The sequence below is a fragment of the Cynocephalus volans genome, chromosome 8, assembly GCF_027409185.1.
Source record: "Cynocephalus volans isolate mCynVol1 chromosome 8, mCynVol1.pri, whole genome shotgun sequence".
NCBI classification, from domain to species: Eukaryota; Metazoa; Chordata; class Mammalia; order Dermoptera; family Cynocephalidae; genus Cynocephalus; species Cynocephalus volans.
The window spans coordinates 128,323,934-128,344,854 of NC_084467.1; the positions used below are offsets into that span (position 1 = coordinate 128,323,934).

General features: G+C 36.2%; 1 protein-coding gene across 14 annotated transcripts in view; it reads left to right on the forward strand.

The window, feature by feature from the left end:
* The window catches only part of PRRC2C (proline rich coiled-coil 2C), an 89,918-nt gene that overhangs the window by 27,178 nt on the left and 41,819 nt on the right, over nt 1-20,921 (forward strand). For 10 of the 14 annotated variants that reach the window (XM_063103826.1, XM_063103834.1, XM_063103829.1 and 7 more), the window contains exons 2-12: nt 3,888-4,052; nt 4,864-5,041; nt 6,548-6,657; nt 7,744-7,869; nt 9,638-9,861; nt 12,532-12,614; nt 13,265-13,398; nt 13,479-13,566; nt 14,610-14,754; nt 16,437-16,490; nt 20,158-20,770. In XM_063103826.1, the coding sequence (XP_062959896.1) occupies nt 3,941-4,052; nt 4,864-5,041; nt 6,548-6,657; nt 7,744-7,869; nt 9,638-9,861; nt 12,532-12,614; nt 13,265-13,398; nt 13,479-13,566; nt 14,610-14,754; nt 16,437-16,490; nt 20,158-20,770 (1,867 nt within the window). In that variant the 5' untranslated portion in view covers nt 3,888-3,940. The remainder of the gene's footprint in view (nt 1-3,887; nt 4,053-4,863; nt 5,042-6,547; nt 6,658-7,743; nt 7,870-9,637; nt 9,862-12,531; nt 12,615-13,264; nt 13,399-13,478; nt 13,567-14,609; nt 14,755-16,436; nt 16,491-20,157; nt 20,771-20,921) is intronic. The other 4 variants (XM_063103828.1, XM_063103831.1, XM_063103836.1 and 1 more) reach the window with 2 other exon arrangements.

The window sequence follows — 20,921 nt, forward strand, 5'->3', positions numbered from 1 at the left end:
AAGCTCCAGTTGACTTTAATGTGCAGTAAGAATTGAGGACTAGCTAAAACACAGAGTGCTGGGCCCCATCCTCAGAGTGTGGTTGTAGGTCTCAGGTGGGGCCTGAGAATTTGCATTTGTAACAGGTTTCCAGATGATGCTGAGAACTGCTGCAGCAATAAGTGGAGGAAGAAAAGGATGGGTGTAGATGGAGGTGGACTTGTAGATTTGCTCTTATGAAGTTTAAGGACTCGCTTTCTTATAATGATGTTTTCCCTGTAGTGTAGAGAAGGAGTGTTGCTTGAGTAGAGGTCCAAGATTTGAAGATGTTTAGGTGTTAAATAATTACCAGATAAGGGTGAGAGAGCAAGTTGACTCTTTTTATTTACTGTTCCTTTTTTGTCACTATAGATGAATATTCTTCCTATATCTTTGTCCATGTTATTAGTAAAGATATGTCAACAGGCTAGATTCTGGGAGTGCATCTCATTCACACCATCACCATTAGCACTCTTGGGATGTAATTAATTGTATATATTCTTCTATGTATAATAGCAAATTGTCTATGTATTAGTGTAGTTCTTTTAGTTGCAAGTGAATCTTTTTCCGATTTATCTCGAGAAAAGGTGGTTTATTGTATACTTGGAGGGTATACTTAGTGGATATCCACATTATATGGGAGGAGACTGCACAGTGTGATGAATTGAACCAGAAGCCTTGGTTTCAAATCCAATCTAATTTTCCTCTGGATATCACTTCAGCTGTAAAATCGAGATACTAACTACATCATAAGGTTATTAGACTGAAATTAGGTAACAGATGTGTGAATGCTTGATAAGTTTTATGGTACTATGTAAATAAACATTGAGTATAGCAGTTCATATGCATAAAATCACATCTCTGCATGTGGTGCTGATTCTGCAGTTCACAAATGCAAAAGCAGTAGATAAAATGATTTTTATAATGGTTAAGCCTAAACAGGCTTGACTTTGATGCTTTTTGTATATATCTAGTCTATACTGTCTTTAGCTCCCATGCTCAGTTCTTAATGTTTTTAGCTATTGATGGTTTTTGTTTGTTTTGTTTTTAATTTTTATTGAATCGAAATTGATTATACAACTAATCAATTTTGAGGGTTCAATATTGAGATATGTTAATCAAATCAATATTAGTAGCATATGTATTGTTACAAATCATAATTATTCTTTATGCCCCTTGTCCAATCTCTCACCATCTCACTCTCCCTCCCCCCTCTAATTACCCTAGATTTCTTCTTTCTGTCAGAAAGAATAATGGTTACTCTGTTGATTTGTTGCCTAGATGATCTGTCCACTGCTGAGAGGTGTGATCAGTTTCCCCAGTATTATCGTAGAGCAGATGCTTCTTCTGTCACTCTGAAATGGGCTTTGTGGAGAAAGACATCCTCTTCTTTTCTTTATCTCTGCTAGTGACTCTCTGTGTCAGTGCCCTCTGGCAGACCATCTGTGTGGTGGTTGTGGCATCTAGCTGCTTTTGCAGCAGCCATGGTTATTGTGGTGGCTGTGGTGGGACACCCACATGGAGGTGATGTTTTTGGCATGCCCTTTGTGCTGGCAGTGTGCCTGGTTGGAGGGAGTGTCCAGTCCTCAGCTCCATGCCTCGGGTCACCGGGTTGGCCCCCAGGCTCTGGCGCAGTGTGCCTGGTTGTGGGAGAGGGGGTCCAGTCCACTTCTCCATGACTTTGGTCCCCAGGTTTGCCCCAAGGCCCTGGCACAGTGTGCCTGGTTGTGGGCAGGTGGAGGGGGGGGGGGTCTGTTCCCTGGCTGCATTTCCAAGGCCCCCAGGTGGGCCCCAAGGCACTGGCTCCTAACCTCGTTTTTTTGGGCAGACCCCAAGGTGCTGGCGGTGTGAGTAGTGGGCAGGGGTCCAGTCCCTGGCTCCCTTGCCTCATGTCCCTTGGTGGGCCCCAAGGCACTGGTGGTGTACCTGGGCTGGAACTAATTTTTTGTCCTTTGCTTACTCCTGACATGGGGGAACTTCCTTTGGGAGCCAGTACTTGAGCTGTGTGGTTAAGGTAGATTGCTGCTTTGCTGCTGTTTCCCTAAGGGAAGGTTTTTTGTTCAGCTCAGGGTTTAATGGTTGACCTTATAGGTACTTCTGGCACTCCAGAGATCCAGTGCACCTGGGTTGTGTAGAAACTCTGATCTGGGCCTGAGTTTTTTCATCAAACTGCACCCCATGCAATTCAGTCTCCTGTGAGTGGTCCTGTGCTTATTGGGGGGCAGGTCGGCTGTCCTTGCTGTGTCCCACTGTTCTCCCAGTGGGCCTGTCTCCCTACCACATGTGCTCCAAACACTGCCCATGGGGCGGGCTCTGCGCTGTTCCCTTGCAGTGGCTCGCCAGCCTCTGAGTGGCTCCCCTTTTTCAGCTGTTCTGGCTCCTCGCTCCTGTGTGGGTCCACAAGAACCCTATTAGTGGTCTTGCTGTCCTGGGGGCCACCAAGGCCCTCTTCTCCCCTGCCGCCTTCAAGTAACTCCATCTGAAGGGCACAGCTGCGGCTTCTGCCAGCTCCTGCTCCATGCGCTCAGCAGCTGGAGCCTTAAAGTGGCCGCGGCCCGAAATGCTCAGAGTAGTTTTTTCTTTCTCTCGTCGTGGTTTCTTCTGCTTTCATGAACTCCGATGGTCTCTCCTTCTCTTCCCTTGAGCTCCAGCAGCCCCAGCTTCGCTGATGTTACATTCTTATAGTTGTAAATTGGTTGATTTACGGGAGAGAGTGACTCTGGGGACCGTCTATTCCGCCATCTTCAGCTATTGGTGGTTTTTATGGTAGAATTGGCCACCTTCTGCCCTACTCTCCCCAAAACCCACATAAAAACAAAAAACAAACAAAAAATCCCTTAGATTGATATGTTTATACAACTTTATTAAATTAAAGGGAAATAGTATGAGATATAATTTCTGTCTTTTTCTCCTATTTAGTAATAGTGTGGCTTTAGGTCAGGGTGCATCTTCAGAATTAGGGTACATTAGCTCCAAAGATGGAGGTTCTGTGTTTTATATATGAATGTTCGTTAAAACACTATTTGTTTCTAATAATTTCTCACTTATAAAGGACTTTCTATGTGTTCTGACAAAATGCACACCATTTCTTGAACACTTAGTCCAGAGACATGAAATAGATTATTTTTTTGTGCCTTGTGTTAATGAGGAAATGTTCTACCCTTTACAGAATGCAGAAAAAATAGAATGTTCTTTCTGTTTTAAATTGTTAAATTAATAAAGCTTTGTTGGGTTCATACTTCCTAAAAACACAGCTATGCAATTTATAGGGGAATGATGACCTGTCATATTTGGATTCCATGTGTGTTAGCTAATCGTGCTGATCATTTCAAGCCTATTAAATTGAATAGATTCACCATTTTTTTGTTTGTTTGTTTGTTTTTAAAGATGACCGGTAAGGGGATTTTAACCCTTGGCTTGGTGTTGTCAGCACCACGCTCAGCCAGTGAGCTAACCAGCCATCTCTATATAGGATCCGAACCCGTGGCCTTGGTGTTATCAGCACCACACTCTCCCAAGTGAGCCATGGACCGGCCCTTAGATTCACCATATTTGATCTATTCATCTCACTATGGATTATAACCCTTATTCTCTATGATATAGTTAAGCAGTTATAAACTATAAATAATATGTTTGCCAAGTGCATACTAGTTTATGATGACTAATTTTGTCACGTATTGATTATTGGAATTTGACAATATTAAAGAGGTCTATAAAATTATCATTGATAAGAGTTATTGATGATTGGTTTATTCATTTCTCAGTGTTTTTTAGAATGTCTCTGAACATCTGAATTTACTGGGTTTTGAGTCAGCTAATAAATCATAAAATTTTTCTGCTTATTTTTCTTTCTTATGTGCATCTTAAAGGCTGGTTTAAGGGGTGTGGCAGGAGGTTTTGGACTCGATGAGTTTCCACCGAAATGTCGGAGAAGTCAGGCCAGAGCACAAAAGCAAAGGATGGGAAAAAGTATGCAACACTCAGTTTATTTAATACTTATAAGGGTAAATCCTTAGAAACTCAGAAAACCACAGGTGAGTCAAATCAAGTGGCATTTATGTTTTTCATGGTTTTGTTTTGTAACTATAAATGGTACATTGGAACTGCTGCTGTTAGAAGCTACAACAAACCCAAGTTAATGCAGCCTCATTTACATTAGCTTTTTTATGTATGCACACTTCAATAAGAATTAAATATTTGAAAATTTATACTTTGCTATAGCTTTTTAAAAATATTTTTATTGTCTGTTTTCAGCAGAAATAGAACTGTGTGGTTCCAAAGGGGAAACTCAAATCAATAAGATTGATAGGCATTGAGCTATCTATTATGAGGTATTTGCTACCTTTTTAGTTATAGAATAGGGAAAGTTCTGTGTTTCTTGGTTTTTGGTTTCTGTTTTTGTATTTTAACTTAGATACCTTGAGCTCAGTGTATATAGTGAATACTGAAAACTGGGCCATGTGTGGTACATTTGTCTTATTCCTTATGAACATAAAGTCTACATATTTATTTCCCAACATCCTCAGTTTTGAGTTTGAAGTAGATTCCCTGAAAAAATTTCAAAACCAGCATTATCATTGTTTTCTTTTTCTTTTTTCTTTTTCTTTTTCATAGTGTGTTGAGTTGCATTGTTAGAATTTTTAAAACTTCTGTTCAGTGGCCTGGTTGGTTAATATTTCTACATTGTATTGTGTTGCAGATGTATACCTTAATTTGAAAATTCTTAAATTTTAGGAATAATTGTTCAAAGATTCCATTAATTCCTACTGTTTTTCTATATCATTTGAAGAATAAAATGAGTAATAAAATAGATGTTCTAAGAAAGTTGATGTTATTGATCTTTAGTTGCAGCTCGACATGGATTACAGAGTCTTGGAAAAGTTGGTATTTCACGGCGTATGCCTCCACCTGCTAACCTCCCAAGTCTCAAAGCAGAAAACAAAGGCAATGATCCTAATGTGAACATTGTACCTAAAGATGGCACAGGATGGGCATCAAAACAAGAACAGCATGAAGAAGAAAAGTGAGTCAAAGTCTATTAAAGGCTGAAACCTTTCTTCTTTCTTTGTAGAGAACTTATGTTTGAATACTTGATATGTGCTGAGTGTTATACTGTGCATATTGCATATTTCATGCCCTCTAGAGTCTTTGATTATGTAGTAACCTTTGATTAATTTCCCCTATAGTGGATTTAGTGACAGTATTTCTATTTGTCAAGGTAGAACAGGAGACAGAATTGCTAATCACAACTTTGCTTATGTCATAGCCTGTATAAGGCTCCCTCCTGTCCTACTGCCATCACATCAGGTATTCTCTTTCTAATATGAATAAGAGTTGGTTCTGTTACCTAAATTCCATGATGCTAAGGATTTCTATCTGCTTGGTTTAATGTACATCTCCAGCATTGAAACTGTGCCTGGTGCACTGTAGGTGCTCAAGTAATATTTGTTGAGTGGACACTTAGCAAGAGAGCTGGGATAGTACTAATAGTGTTCATTTTAATCATTCATTCAACAAATATTTAGCCTGTGTGTCAAGGATTGTGCCAGGCTCTTTGTTAACTGAATGACCAAGCTGAATAATGCTAATCAAGACTTTCTTAACCTGTATTTGTTATCAAATTTCTGTCCTGCCTGAGGAGATTTATATAGTAAATCTGGCTACTTGTGTAGAAGCTTGTGAGGGACTTATTGTTCTTTGCTTGTTAGTTGTTTCTTTTTATTGTTTTTTGGTTTCTCTACCTTTTTTTTTTTTTTTTTTTTTTTTGACAGCTGGCTGGTATGGGGTCTGAACCCGTGACCTTGAGGTTATAAGGCTCTTCTCTAACCAGCTGAATTAACTGGCTAGCCCTCTCCTTGTTCCCTTGTTACTTGTGTATAATAGAATTATTTTGTAGTAACAAGACAGTTCCAGGTCTGATTATATCCAAAATGTATTTCATTTCTTAAGTCTCTTAACTACCTTTTCATTTTTAAGTATTACCTCATTACAAGGATTGTAATGAGGTAATACTTAAATTATAGACCCTTTTAAAACACCTTTTACTTATAGGAATGGATCACGCAGGTTGCTGTTACCTCTTTGAATAACAATAATAAGTACAGTGGTGAACCTGTTGACTACCAAATGCAGGTTGCTTAGCCTAGCTCCCAGCTAATTCCACCAGTACAGACTGTCTGTATACATATAATGTTATTTATAATTATAAATGTTCACTTCTTCAAAATAGATTTTTGGTAGCTATGTTTAATAATAAGTGTTTTTTTGTTTTGTTTTGTTTTTTAACAAAACGGAAAACCAGCAAAGTTGTCATCTTGCTGGGTTACTCAAAGGCAGAGATGAAAGGGGACAAAAATAGCCATAATTTATTTAACAGAATGTTACAGAGGGAAAACATTTGTGGGTGCTGCATCTGTAAGTAAATACGTAGCCAGAATAATTTGTACACAGATTTACCTTAAATATAATATTGATTTTACTTTGTTTAAACATACAATATCTGAAATAATGGGTTCATATTTTTTTTAAGAACACCAGAAGTGCCACCAGCACAGCCAAAACCTGGGGTTGCAACCCCCCCAGAAGTAGCACCAGCTCCCAAATCATGGGCCAGTAACAAGCAAGGTGGGCAAGGAGATGGTAAGTGGACATTAGCTGGGGAAACTGGTTAGGCTTGATAGTTACTGAGCAGCCATGTAGGAGATAAGGGGTGGAGTATGTTCTAGTACAGATGGAAAGCATTGTCAAGGGATGTACTCAGGCCCTAAACAAGAGTCTTTGTAAAATATCTTGGGCTAGTTAAATCTCAGTGTCAAGACCCATGTGTGAGCCAATGATAATGGTTTAAAAGAGAGTCTTTAAGATACCCTCTGCCCTACATTGTTTGCCCCTGTGCCTTCAGCTCTTTGAGACATAAAAGTACCCAACATTGCATAGATTGTTTGAGACCATATACATCTCCATCTCTGCCCCCAACCACTCCTGTTTCAAACATGCTGTCATGATTTCCTTGGTGGAGAAGAGATAGAGAGTAGCCATAAAGCGTAGCTGTAGCACTCCCCTTACCCCAAGGAATGATGGACTCTCCAACAGAATTTAATTTTTTCAGTTGCAAAACGGGAACGGTCTATAGAACATTCTGTGGTAGAATCAATCTAGGCCCTCAAGCTAATAAAAGTGGCTCTATTAATTTAAAGAGGTATAAAAATAAGCAGGTAGGTAGGTAGATGGGTGAATAGGTGAATGGTGAGGTGCAATCAGTATCTCAGTGGTAATTTAAATCAGATTAAATGAAAGCAACAAATTAAATGAAGGCATTTTAGCTTCCACCTTGATACTTGCAGTGTATATTCATAAAATTCTTTTTCAGTAATATGATTTGAACTAATTCTTAGTGTTTTTAGTAAAGGAATTTAATTTGTTTTGAAAATATAAGAAGTCATAGTAAAAGAAAAGCAAGTGAAACTCTTTACTTGCCTGATATCTGAAAAATAAACCCTCTGGAAAGACATCTGCTAATTCCTTTCTTAGACTTTTATCTCCTCATGGCTGTTCATTAACTTTTCAAAGGATTCTAGATAATTTTTATGAGTTTTATGGATATGAACTGTCATTGTGAAATGTGGAATAGTTTATCAGAAAGAGGCAGAAAACTATCCTGAGAGGGTTGTTTGAATTGTCTTCAGTATAAAAGTTACCTTTAATGTCTTTTCAAAAAATCTATAGGAATCCAGGTAAACAGTCAATTTCAGCAGGAATTTCCCAGCCTGCAGGCAGCTGGGGACCAGGAAAAAAAAGAAAAGGAAGCAAATGATGACAGCTATGGACCTGGACCCAGTTTACGCCCACCAAGTAAGAATACTTTCTATTTAATAAAAATACAGAATGAGATTATATTTGTGTTTTATCTTGTAAGACAACCTCCTGCTTACTGTTGTATATATGAATGGCCTAGTTTGAGAAGGAAGATTCTAGAGTTACCTGCTACTCAACAGTATTACTATAACTTGAGAACTTGTTAGAAAGGTGTAATCTTGGGCCTCACATCCAACCTCTTAAATCAAAATCTGGATTTTAACAAGATGCCAGGTGACTTCATATGTGTACATTCATATTTGATCTTTTTAACAATAGTAAAACTTTTTGAGCACGCTTCCCCAGTATACAACTATTTATTTATAAAGTATACATATAAATTGCATTTATTTACTACTCAATTAATATTCAGTGATCCCTTGCTTTCTGAACTCAAAGTAGGAAACATTATTTTGGCTAGTAAGGAATACTTTGTGTATGTCTACATTATAAAGCAAAAACTAAAAATAGAAATATAAAATGTTTGAGAGATTTTTTTAATGTCTTATTAATTATGATAGCATCACAATGTCATTACCAAAGGATCATATGGACATTCCTCTGTGACAGCAATGTTTATAAATCCATATTCTAATAACCTGATACATTCCACTTTTCTTTTTGCTCATTATCAGATCTAAATAAATCATCTTTATTTTTTAATTATCATAATGTGGTTGATGAATTCATACTGGGAATAGATGTGTCAACTCTCCTGTTTTCTGGTTCAGTTGAATTTTTACTAGTTTATTGTCTATCACTGCATGACAAATTTGGAAACATAAAACAACAAACTGAACTGGACTTATGATCTCCCACAGTATCTGAGGATCAGGAATCCAAGAATACCTGGATTCCTGGAGGTTCTAGCTAAGGGACTCTCTCACAAGGCTGCAATGAAGCCGGCATCTGAGGCTGACTTGACTGGGGCTGTACTTCCAAGCTCACTCTTTAGTTGTTGGCTCTTCAATATGTCAACTTCTCAGTATGGCTGCTCATGACATGGATTCCCCAGAATAACTGATGAGAGACAGAAATCCCCCAACCAAGATGAAAGCCCACAGACTTTTATAACTTAATCTCGAAGGGATATGCTATTGTTTTTGCCGTATTCAACAGGTTACACAGTTACCAACCCTGGTACACTGTGAGAGGGATCTACATAGGGTGTGAATACCAGGAGGTAGAGACTATTTGGACCATCTTGGAGGCTGGCTATCACATGGGGTTTTCTTGTTTAAAAAAAAAAAATAGCTGTTTTATTTGGTTAAATGTAGTTGAAGCAGATAATGTCGCTAAATCTGTTCACCTGGGCACATATAACTAGGAATAGTAGACTGAAAGCAAATGAATTAGAGCATCACTATCAATCCTTCCAGGTTGTAGAACTGCCAACTTTCTTTCCTCAGGAGACTTCAGGTATCTTACCCTGAAATATAACCATCTGATATATGGACCAAATGAGAACAGTGATTTTAATCTCTGTATCAAATATTGATTAAGCTTCATAGAGAGGTTCTATTATTTTCTTTCCTGACCCAATTATTTGCTTGTGGTGGCACCCTCTGAGATGCATCCCTCTGTTTTGGAAACCACTACTCTAGAGTACCTAAACACCTTGAAAGCATTAGTAGGGCCTAGATTAAACTTTCCCCACTCCTTCACTGTGTTTATCTGTTTACATTTTCTTGAAATGTGCCTAGTTTGGTTTCACTCTGTTCCATTTTCAGATTTTTTTCTTATTCCTTTTTTCTCTCCATACCAGATGTTGCTTGCTGGAGAGATGGAGGTAAGTCTGCTGGCTCACCTTCTTCATCTGATCAAGATGAAAAGCTCCCTGGCCAGGATGATAGCACAGCTGGAACATCAGAGCAAAGTGATATCCTCAAAGTGGTGGAAAAGAGGATAGCTTGTGGTCCTCCACAGGCTAAACTGAATGGACAGCAGCCTGCCCTTGGTTCCCAGTACAGAGCTATGATGCCTCCTTATGTAAGTATTATTAAATAAGCAGTCAATCAAATAAGAGGTTTTTGATCTGGGGTCCAAGGAGAGAATTGAGATGGGGAAAAGTTTAGGTCTTTATTTTCGTTAACATTTAACTAAAAATTAGCATTTTTAAAATGACTACAGGAAACAAATCACAGGAGTATCAGCAGTACCTCTGTCTTTATCATTAACAGGGATCATAGATAATTTCATATCACATTTTATTCAACATTACTTCAAAATAGTTATTAGACCCCTGGTAGACCCACATATTATTTAGTGACCTAATAAGCACATACATTACCATTTCACAAATTTATTTTTAAAAGTATCATTATTCTTCTTTGTAATACTGTGTGTTCTATATTGTGAATTTAAAACATTTTTCTGAAAGAAGGTCCTTAGGATTCACCAGACTGCCAAAGAGGTGGTTCAAGGCACAAAAATGTTTAAGACTATCTGCTTTAGTTCTAAAGTTTTTATTAGGGTACTTTAATTTTTTAAAGTTTTATTATGGAAAATTTTAAACATCTGCTAAGATAAAGATAATAGTGCTGAAAATCCGCCTCTTTTCCCATCACTTCAGATTACCAAAGCAATCCTAGATATATTATTTCATCCATAAATAAAGATTTGGGGGGAAAATCTATAATGCCATTATCACGCCTAGAAAGAAAACTAATTTCTTAATGTTCCCAAATATCATGTCAATATTCCAATTTTTCTGATTATCTCATAATTAGGATCCAGACATTTGTTTCTTGAGATTGGTTCATAGTTCTCTTAAGAATCTTGTTATCTATGGGCACCTCCATCTCTTATTTTCTTTGGAACTTAATTTGTTACAATTTATGTGTTATCCTGTGGAGTTTCTCAGAATCGGGATTTAACTGATTCTGTCTTTGCAGTTTCATTTAATATGTACTTCTGAGCCCGTATTTCCTATAAACTACTAATTAGATTTAGTGCTGCTTTCTTTTGTTTGCTTTCAGCCTACTGTGAGTAATATGGCAAGATACTTGTGGCTGGGTAAATGAATTCACATTTTTCAGAAAACTCATTACTTTCAGAGGGAAGAAAACCTAGATTTTAAGTTTATTTAGTTTGTGGTTCAATTCCTAAGTATTCAAGTTCTAAATATCCACCATATTTTCTATTTCTTCTTTGTATTATTTTTAAATCATTCTACAATAGTGGAGGGAAATAAATGATCAAATATAATTACTTGGTAAATAATTTGCTAACAAGAAGTTTGGGAGTATGATAAAAATCTTATATGTTGACCTGGCCTTGAAAAATGATTTATACCCAACTACTTCTAATAATTTTCAAATTGTGCTTCCAACAACCCTTGAATTTTGGTTGTGGTAGTAGGGCAGGACAGAGAAGGAAAGAGACAAGTGGCTTAATTCCCAGTTTAGTTTCATCGATGGTTTTATTCGAATAATGTGTTCCACTAATTAACAAAAACAAGAATACTTTTAAACCACTACTTTATATTGAGAAATTAAAGATTGTTTCTACAGTTAATTTTATGGCAAATTCCTAAATTTTAAGCATTTAAGACCACATGAAGTTAATCTTTATGACCAAATGATTAGAAGAAGGACCTAATGCAGTGTTACCCATGAACATTGCCTCCAGTAGTGTATTTACTAACTTCAATATAGAAGTGTGATGCAACTGAAAATTATCCAGAGTATTCCCCAAACACAAGGCTTACCCAGTTGAGTTTCAGCTGCTACCTAACTTAATTAACTTCCCCAGCTCTGCTTAGGAGAAATTTCTTCTTTAGACATGCTCATATAAAAACAGTCTTTCTTCAAGTGTAAGGTAATTTCCTCATCTAACACACAATTAATTTTTTTTAGAAAATCTAATCTTGTATTTCAGGATACAAATCATGTACTTAAGGTAGTACAATTTCATGTTTGCATAATTTGACCTGGATATAAGCAAATAGTAAATGACCAAGCACTCCTAGACACTTCTTCACTTTCACATCATAGGATGAATCCCTTGGTGTTACTATTTGTCTTCATAATTTATCTTATGTCTTCTCCTAAACTTAGTTTCTCAAAGCCACGTTTCCACAATGAGATCACCTTGACTTGTTTGGGTCTCAGTTTATATTATCATCTATGCAGTAACTTAACTGAGAACCCACCAGTGCCCTACCCATAGAAAATCCAAAATAGCTCTCTATCCCCCTCCTCCCTCACTACCTTGGGTTATGGACTATCCCTTACTTTTATCTGAACTGAATTTCTCTTCATCAACAAATCCGCCTCCAATTAGTCTACTCCTGCTTCAGGATGAAGGCCCACATTATTTGCCTTTCAAATATTCTCACTCGTTTAAGGCTTTGCAGTTTTCTGGGGTGCATGTGTGTACATATGTCATCTTTTTTGATTTTTAATGTCAATACACAATCATTTTTATGTAATTTTATTAATGGGATATAGAAGTTCGTCATATTATATGCCATAATTATTACCTCTATTTGTAAAGACTTGTTGGAGGCAATGGTCTTGCAAATGGCTTGTTATTGAGAGTGAATGATGATCTATATATTCTTTCTATAAATTATAATTGCAGGCCTAGTCAGATTGATTTCTTTTTATATGACTGGGTTGCTAAATTTATCAAAATTTTTTTGTTTATTTCATTCAGATGTTTCAGCAGTATCCAAGAATGGCATATCCTCCTCTGCATGGTCCCATGAGATTCCCACCTTCTTTATCTGAAACAAACAAGTAAGAGTATTAAATGATTAAAGTCTGCAAGGAATATATATGGTCATTAATATTTTCTGAAGAAAGAGTGAATGGTGATGATCGATTGGTTTTTCTGACCTCAAAGTGCAATTGCCATTAACTAATAATTGGTTCTAATAAGACAGAACAAAAATGCTAATACTTCATTTTTTAAAATTTAAATTGATTGACATAAAATTCTGAAAATGGAAAATTAGAGCCTTAAAATTGATGACACTTGTTTCTCCCTTCTTCCTTTCTCCATGTTAATGATCCCCCCCCTTTTTTTTTTTTGCTTATGCGAGACTTAAGCATCCTCATAAATGATGGTTTTCTTAGTTACGTATTTTGAGATTAGTTTTAATCATCTTGTTATTCTTTAGCATGTATTTCTATTTTAAATCTTTAAGGATTTTTAAAAAACCTTGTCAGCTATTTAAATACTTACATAAGAATTATGTATTGTCCTGTATTTATGTATAATTATTAATTTCTTCATACACATGTCAGTACAAAATATTCTGTAAATCTTGATGTAGAAAACACTAATATTGAATTGAAATGAACTAAATTCCAGTCTTCTAATATTCTTCTAATTTAATGTCATTAAAACTTTGTGTCTTTTCCTATCATGACCTCCCATTCATTAGAGGTCTTCGAGGAAGAGGCCCACCACCTTCATGGGCCTCTGAGCCTGAACGGCCGTCCATCCTTAGTGCATCAGAACTGAAGGAGCTTGATAAATTTGATAACCTAGATGCTGAAGCTGATGAAGGCTGGGCAGGTAAGAAGCAAAATTAGTTAAGCATTTTAAATTGTTAGAAGCTGTAACGCAATCATTCTGAATTTTCCTTAATGTAATAGGTGCTCAGATGGAAGTAGACTACACAGAACAGCTGAATTTCAGTGATGATGATGAGCAAGGAAGTAGTAGTCCTAAAGAGAATAACAGGTATGTTGTTGTGATATATTTTACTGATAACAGTATGAATTTGTTGATATAATATTAGCTATTTATGTAGAGAGGCTTCATAGATAGACATTTGTTCCTTATTTATAGAATTTCTACATTCTCTTCCAAGAAGTTTTACTGAATAGGAGGGTGATTAATGAGCCAAATTAATACAGTACAGCTAATCAAGGAATTAAGGTTTGATGTTTGTTAAGAACATATATTTTTTTTAAAAAGATTTTTGATGCTTAGCGTCTAATTGGAGATATTTTGAGAGTCAGTATTGGGGACCATTTTAAACTGTTATTTACGTGACCTGATCCATATTTATAAAATTGGAGAATAATTCCTTTGGTTACTACAGTTGCTTCAAGTCCTTGATATTTTTAAACTTAGCAAGCAGCATTAGGGCCTTGGGAAATGGCAGCTTTTTATCTCTTTTCCTTCTTCTGGAATATAGGGGCATCAGAGTTAGGAATATATGGCGCATGTATCATAAAATTTGGGCTTTTAAAATACACATATTGGAGTGTATTTTAAAGTTTGCATGCACATATTAGTATAGATTTTCAGCCATGGCACTGATAAACTACAGTTTCATGATCATTTATGAGATGCCTGTGATTTTTTTGATTTATCTTTTTCATTAAATCAGAATAAATTAGAATGCAGTTAAATAATATTTCCAATATTACTCAGTTGCATTCATATGAGATTTTCTGGGTGGAAGAGATAGAAAATGATTGGATTATATTATTTTGCCAGGTTGTATGTCAAATGTAAGTGTCCAGATTTGACAACTACTGTATTGCACCTTATGCCTTGTAATGATAACATGCCCAGTCCCCAGCTCATTATAGGTACATAGTATATATTTATTGAATGAATGAATTAGCATCGCTAGATCACAAACCCATATCATTCCTTGATATATTTTTCCCGTGAAACAATACAGAAATAATTTTTTTTTACATAGAGAAAATGCATTTACTTAGGATACAGTCTGTCCACGTTTTTATTTCCTCTACGTTTTGATTCTTCAGTGAGGATCAAGTTTCAAAAGTCTCTGAAAACGATGAAAACCGAAAAGAAGCAGATGAAGTTTGCAATACTAAATCATCTTCTCAGATACCTGCCCAGCCATCAGTAGCAAAAGTCCCCTATGGGAAAGGACCTTCATTTAATCAGGTTTGTTGGACTTATGGAGATCTTTGTCATTGCAGGTAGTATGGATAAATTAATCTTATAATCATAGAGTTAGAAGGGGACTTAGAAAAGGGGAACTGTGTATTTTTTCTTGAATAGCCCTGACTCTGTACCATAATTTTTCTTGTACATGAATAGAAATTGTCACTATACAGAGGATACTTCAAAAAGTTCATGGAAAAATAGAATTAAAAGATAATATGAATCTTTCCACAACTTTTTGTAGTACCCTTGTAGTAACTAAAATTATCAAGTAGAAACTAAAATTTCACCTTTTTTCCCCTTATAGTAGCTCAGTCACGTCAAAATGGACAGTTAAAGTTGTTTTTCCAAATTAAACATTTCTGATGTGCTTTATGGTTTACTGAGTACTTAATAAATTCTAGTCAGTTGTTAGGTGTAAAACAGTACACTATCTGTGTAGGGAAATCACACATAGTGGGTGTGGAGATCTAAAAAATCTGAGCCATTTTGTGAGGAACATTGTGAAAGAAGGGGAAAATGTGGGCAACAGATAATACTTGATCCCACTTAATGGGTAGCAAGAGCTGTATTACAAACTGGGAATAAAAACGGGCTACCTTCAAGAGCACCGAATCAGTATAGTCAGCATATATATGTTAAATGCATACAAAACAGATTAGTCCCTTCAGGGGGCTAAAAGGAGGTAGCTGACTGTCTCTTAGAAAGGAGAAAAGAAGCCAGTAAGCATCAGTTAAAATACAGTGTCATAAGTGGTGTGACAATGCATATAGTGCATTAGTTCTTAAAGAATTCTGTCAAGACAAAAGGCTTTGCAAAACACTTGATACTTGAGCTAATACTTAAAGAAGCAGAAATTAGCCAGTAAACAAAGGGAAGAGAGCTATTCCAAGCAGTGGGAACACTTGCAGAGTAGAGAACTGCTATGGATCAAAAAGCATGGCACATCCAAGAAATCCTAAGTACTTGGATATGGGAGAGAGGTATGTAAGAACCACTTGTTAAATCTTCTGTGCTACATAAGGGAATTTGGATTTTATTCTTAAGGCATTGGTGAGCCATTGAAAAATATATTTATGAGCCCTGAAAAGGAAAGGTTTTTCAAATGATACTTTAATGATTAATTATTGTTGTGTATGACTTTACTAATTGGCAGAATGGGGAATGAAAATTTCTTACTTTTTTCATGAGAGAAGGGAGGAATACATCGAACATATCTTGATGTCTTGATATTTTTGTGGTGCTGGTTTATAAGCAAGTGAATATTCCATTTATTATATCTGGTTTCAGCATGTTTTAGATGTTTCTGTAGATGAATCATATATTTTTAGTTTGCTATTAGAAAAAAATTCTAGGAAAAGGATTGTGCTTACATAAATAAAATTTAGTAATTAGAGGTATACCTCTCCCCAGTGAGATTTCCTGGGTCAGAATTCCAGACATGCTACACTAAAATCTACTGTTTGCAAAGTTCATTTGAGAAACCTTATTGAAGCAGCAGAGTGATTCTATAGAAAGTAATTGGGCAGTGAGTGGTGTGCTTTTATTAAAAAAGAGAAAAGGACAAAAATGGTTTATCCTTGCGGTTTCATTGAGAAAATCAGTACATTCAGAAATATTTCCAGTAGATATCTTTTTTCTTATCTGATTATGCTTTAACAATTCTTGCTTCTTTATACTAGGAACGTGGACCGTCTTCACACCTGCCACCACCTCCAAAGTTGCTTGCACAACAGGTAAATTTTAATTAAATGCTGGTTTATGGTGTTTGTTTTTCATTTGACTTTGTTTTGATAGAAAGGCGATATATGTTTTTTATTTATAACTTTTATGAAACAATTATTAACATTTTACCTCATGGCTCTTGCGTGTCTTCCTCTTCATCTGTTCAATCTTTATTCTCAGATGATAAGCATGTTCCTAATTTCATTAAGAGAATAAGAGGCACCTAGGAGGATAACTATTTGTTTTTCCCATTTCAGTGCCTGTGTATTCGGACTTCCTTCCTGTTGTCTTTGCTACTAAAGACAGCCCTTTTACTTGATCCCAGGATCCCAACCTCTATCACTTACCATATTATCTCCCATCTAGTAAGAAAAACAAATCAAAAAAACCCTTCCGTAACACCATCCCACCACACCTTTCATATCCCTGCAGTGTCTACCCTATTTCTCTGTTCTGCATCAAGCAAAATTTTTTTAGTAAGCTGTTTGAATTACTGTCTTTTTTGCTGCTTATTCTCTCATTAACCCTCTCCAGGCATGCTCTCATCTCCCACTGTACCTTTGAAACTATTGTCAAAGTCAATGATAACTTCTATCTTGACAAATCCAGTTCCCTTGTGTTCATCTTACTTAATCTCAGTAACATTGTTAACACACAGTTGATTTCTCCATCCTTAAAACACTTTTTTTTTCTTGCTTCTGAAACATGATACCATTTTGCTTTCTTCCTTCCTTTTGTGTTCCTTCTAGGCCTCCTATACCTTTGAGTATTGGGGAATTCAGAGCTATATTCTGAATCTTTTTTTTAAAATCTATATTCTTTCCCTACGGGATCTCATCTATGAGCAGTTGACATCTGAATGTATATCTCTAGCCCTACCCTGACTTTAATAGTCGTGTATTCAACTATCACCTCAACATCTTCAGTTGGATCTCTGGTAGATATCTCATAATTAATATGTACAAACGATAACACACACCCTACTCCCACATATGTATAGTCCTGCTTCTTCCCCTGTCTTCTCCATCTCAGGCAATGGCATTATCATTCACCTGTTCAGGCTGAAACCTGCAAGTTACTTTTAGCTCTTCCTTCTTTTTTTCCCTACATCTAGCTTTCCGAGTCATCAAATTATGTCACTTCTACCTCCAAAATATATCCATACACTGACTACTTGCTACCACCCATTATATTTCAGTTGTTTCTTGACAAATCTTAATTTCCTCTTATGCTGCCTGCTCACCTGCCCCTTTCATCCCAAGTTCTCCTGTAGTAGGTGTGATCTGTTTAAAACTATGAATATTAGGTCAGTCATTCCTTGCTTAGGTATTTCTCATGATCCTTCAGGTCTCTATACCTTTTCTGATTTCACCTGCTGTTCTCCCTCTTGCCACACAAATTTTTTGCTATTCTTTTTTATTTCAACCTCAAGACTTTTTACTTGCTCTTTTCTCTAACTAGAAGACTCTCTTTTCCTGAGATCCTTCTTATGTTCAGTTTCTCTGCTTAGACATTACTACTTCAGAGGCCTTCCCCGATCACCCTACTGTGATAGCTGCATATATTACAACATCGCCATCATCTCCACCAGTCCCTCTTCTCTTAACCATTGAATGTTCTTTATAGCATTTCTGTATACATAGAAGCTAAAATTAAAACATCTTGAAGAAAGTGTAGCAGAAAGTCTTCATGATATTAGGGCTGACAAAGATTTTTTGGATAAGACCCAAAAGAAGACATGAACTAGAAAAGAAATTAGTCAATTGGACTTTGAAAAACATCTTCAAAAAAATGCAAAGGTTTGTCACAAAAGTATTCCTAATACATCTGACAAAGGACTTGTATATAGGCTGTATTTATTTAAAGAAAAAAAAAAACAATCTTCCAACTCAATAATACAAAAGCCCAACAACATGATTTGAACATTCACTTCATAAAAGAATACATACAAATGGCAAATAAGCACATGGAAAGATGTTCAATATCCTTAGTCACCAGGGAAATGCAAATTAACACCACAGTGAGATTTTGCTATACACTGAAAATTTAAAAAGGTGATGATACCATGCGTCAGCAAGTATATAGAGCAGCTGATAGCCTTATGTATTGCTGGTGGGACTGTAAAGCCTTATAACCACTTTGGAGAACAGTTTGGCAGTTCTTACCATGTGACTCAGGAGTTCCACTTCTAGCTGTTTATCCAAGAGAAATGTAAACATACATTTACACAAAGACTTAGGGATGAATGTTCATAACTGTTTTATCCGTAGTTTAAAAACTGGAAGCAATCCACGTGTTCATCATAGATGAATCAATGTACCCATAAAGGAATACTATCCAGCAATAAAATGGACCAAACTCCAATGATATGCAAAATAACCTTAAAACCATTACACTGAGCAAAAGAAGCCAGGCACAGAAGAAAATATAACTTTATGTCTTCATTTATATGAAATTCTAGAAAAGGCAGATTACTCAAGGGTAGGGTTCGAGGTTCTCGGGGCCATGGTTGGGGCAGAGGAGTGATGGAAACATTCTCTGTCTTGATTGGAGCAGTGTCTACACAAGTGTAATATTTGTCCAAACTCATCAAGCTGTACACTTAAAATATGTGCATCACATTTTATGTAAATTATACTTCAGTGAAGTTACTTTTTAAAAAATATTTATGAGTTTACTATGTAAATTACATACTTTTATAGAATTATCTTAGTTTTTCAGCTTGTCTCTGAGCTGTGTGAGGAAACTCAGCACCATAGAGATTAAGGTTTACATATGAAAGCACTGTTAGAGAATGGTAGTCTGCATTAATTCTTTTTTTTAATATTCAGTCCAAGTGTTTTCATCACACTGTTATTTTATCTTTTGTATGGATTCTTGCTGGGTTATATATGGCTTTTAATGTTTCTTCACTCTAATTTCTTTTAAAATCATTATGTTAAAAAATTGTTTTTCTTTTATATTCTTCACGTGCTTTTTAAATTATTGTTTTTGCATAGTTGCCGGCAGTGATTTTAAACTTTGTAGTCATTGATTCATTACACATTAATGAAAATTAAATCACTGAAACTTGGATTTCCCTGGTGATCCTTCCACTCTCCACAATGGGTTCTAGATATGCTTTTCTAGATCTTTCAGTCTAAAGATAGAATTCTTTCTATCCATGCCTATTTTTAGGAATTTCTTCACCTTTGGGTGTCATTAACAGCACTGTCTCTATCTTCTTCACTTTGCTTCTTTGGCTCTCTGCTTTTTCTTCATACCTTAATCTTCTCAGGGCTCACATGCTCACATTTTATATATTTATGGCCTTTTTTTCTCCCTCTTCAACGTTTCAGCTTTTGCAGCTGCTATATAATTTCCTTTGTCTCTAAATTTAGATTTTGAGAGTCAGTGTTGTATTGTACTTTTGATTTTATTCAACAAATAGTGAGCAACAATGTCTGGCTCAATAAATAGGTACATAGTAAACATTGGATGGCTGGCTTAATTATTCTGATCTTAGTTTGATGAATTATCTAGATTTAATATTTTCCCCATGTTATTTGTTTTCATTTTAATGTGTATGTTTTCAGCAGGAAAATTTCTGACATTTCTGTGGGATTTGTTCCCCCCACCTCCATGTCCATGTTGACCAGAAATACAGTTCTTACAGTTCAACTTATCTTAATGTTTCAGCATCCACCTCCAGAGCGACAGTCAGTACCTGGAAGACCTTTTCCCCCCAAGCAGCAAGTACCTGATGAAGATGAAATATGGAAGCAAAGAAGACGACAACAGTCAGAAATTTCTGCAGCAGTGGAACGTGCTCGTAAACGACGTGAAGAAGAAGAGCGAAGAATGGAGGAACAAAGGAAGGCAGCATGTGCAGAGAAACTGAAACGATTGGATGAGAAACTTGGCATCGTGGAAAAACAACCATCTCCAGAGGAAATTAGGGAAAGAGAACGAGAAAAAGAACGTGAGCGTGAGAAAGAACTTGAAAAAGAACAAGAACAGGAACGGGAGAAGGAGAGGGAAAAAGAAAAGGAGAAGCAGTTGGAAAAGGAGAAAGAGCTGGAGAAAGAGCAGGAAAAACAAAGAGAAATGGAAAAGGAAAGAAAGCAAGAAAAAGAGAGAGAACTAGAACGGCAGAGAGAAAAAGAAAAAGAACTACAAAAAGTGAAAGAACAGGAAAAGGAATGTGAGCTGGAGAAGGAAAAGGAGAAAGTGGAGGAAAAAATTGAACCCAAAGAACCTACTTTAGTACCTGTGGTGGAAAAACAAGAAAGTGAAAACAGCTGTAATAAAGGTAGGCTAGTCTTAGTCATTCTTACATAAACTTTACAAAGGGCTTCATGTTAGTTATACTGTGGGCGTTTGTGTATTCTTAATATATGTAATCAAAGTGAAAGTGATTGTATTAAGATAGCATTTGCCATGTAAAATATGGACTAGAGCCA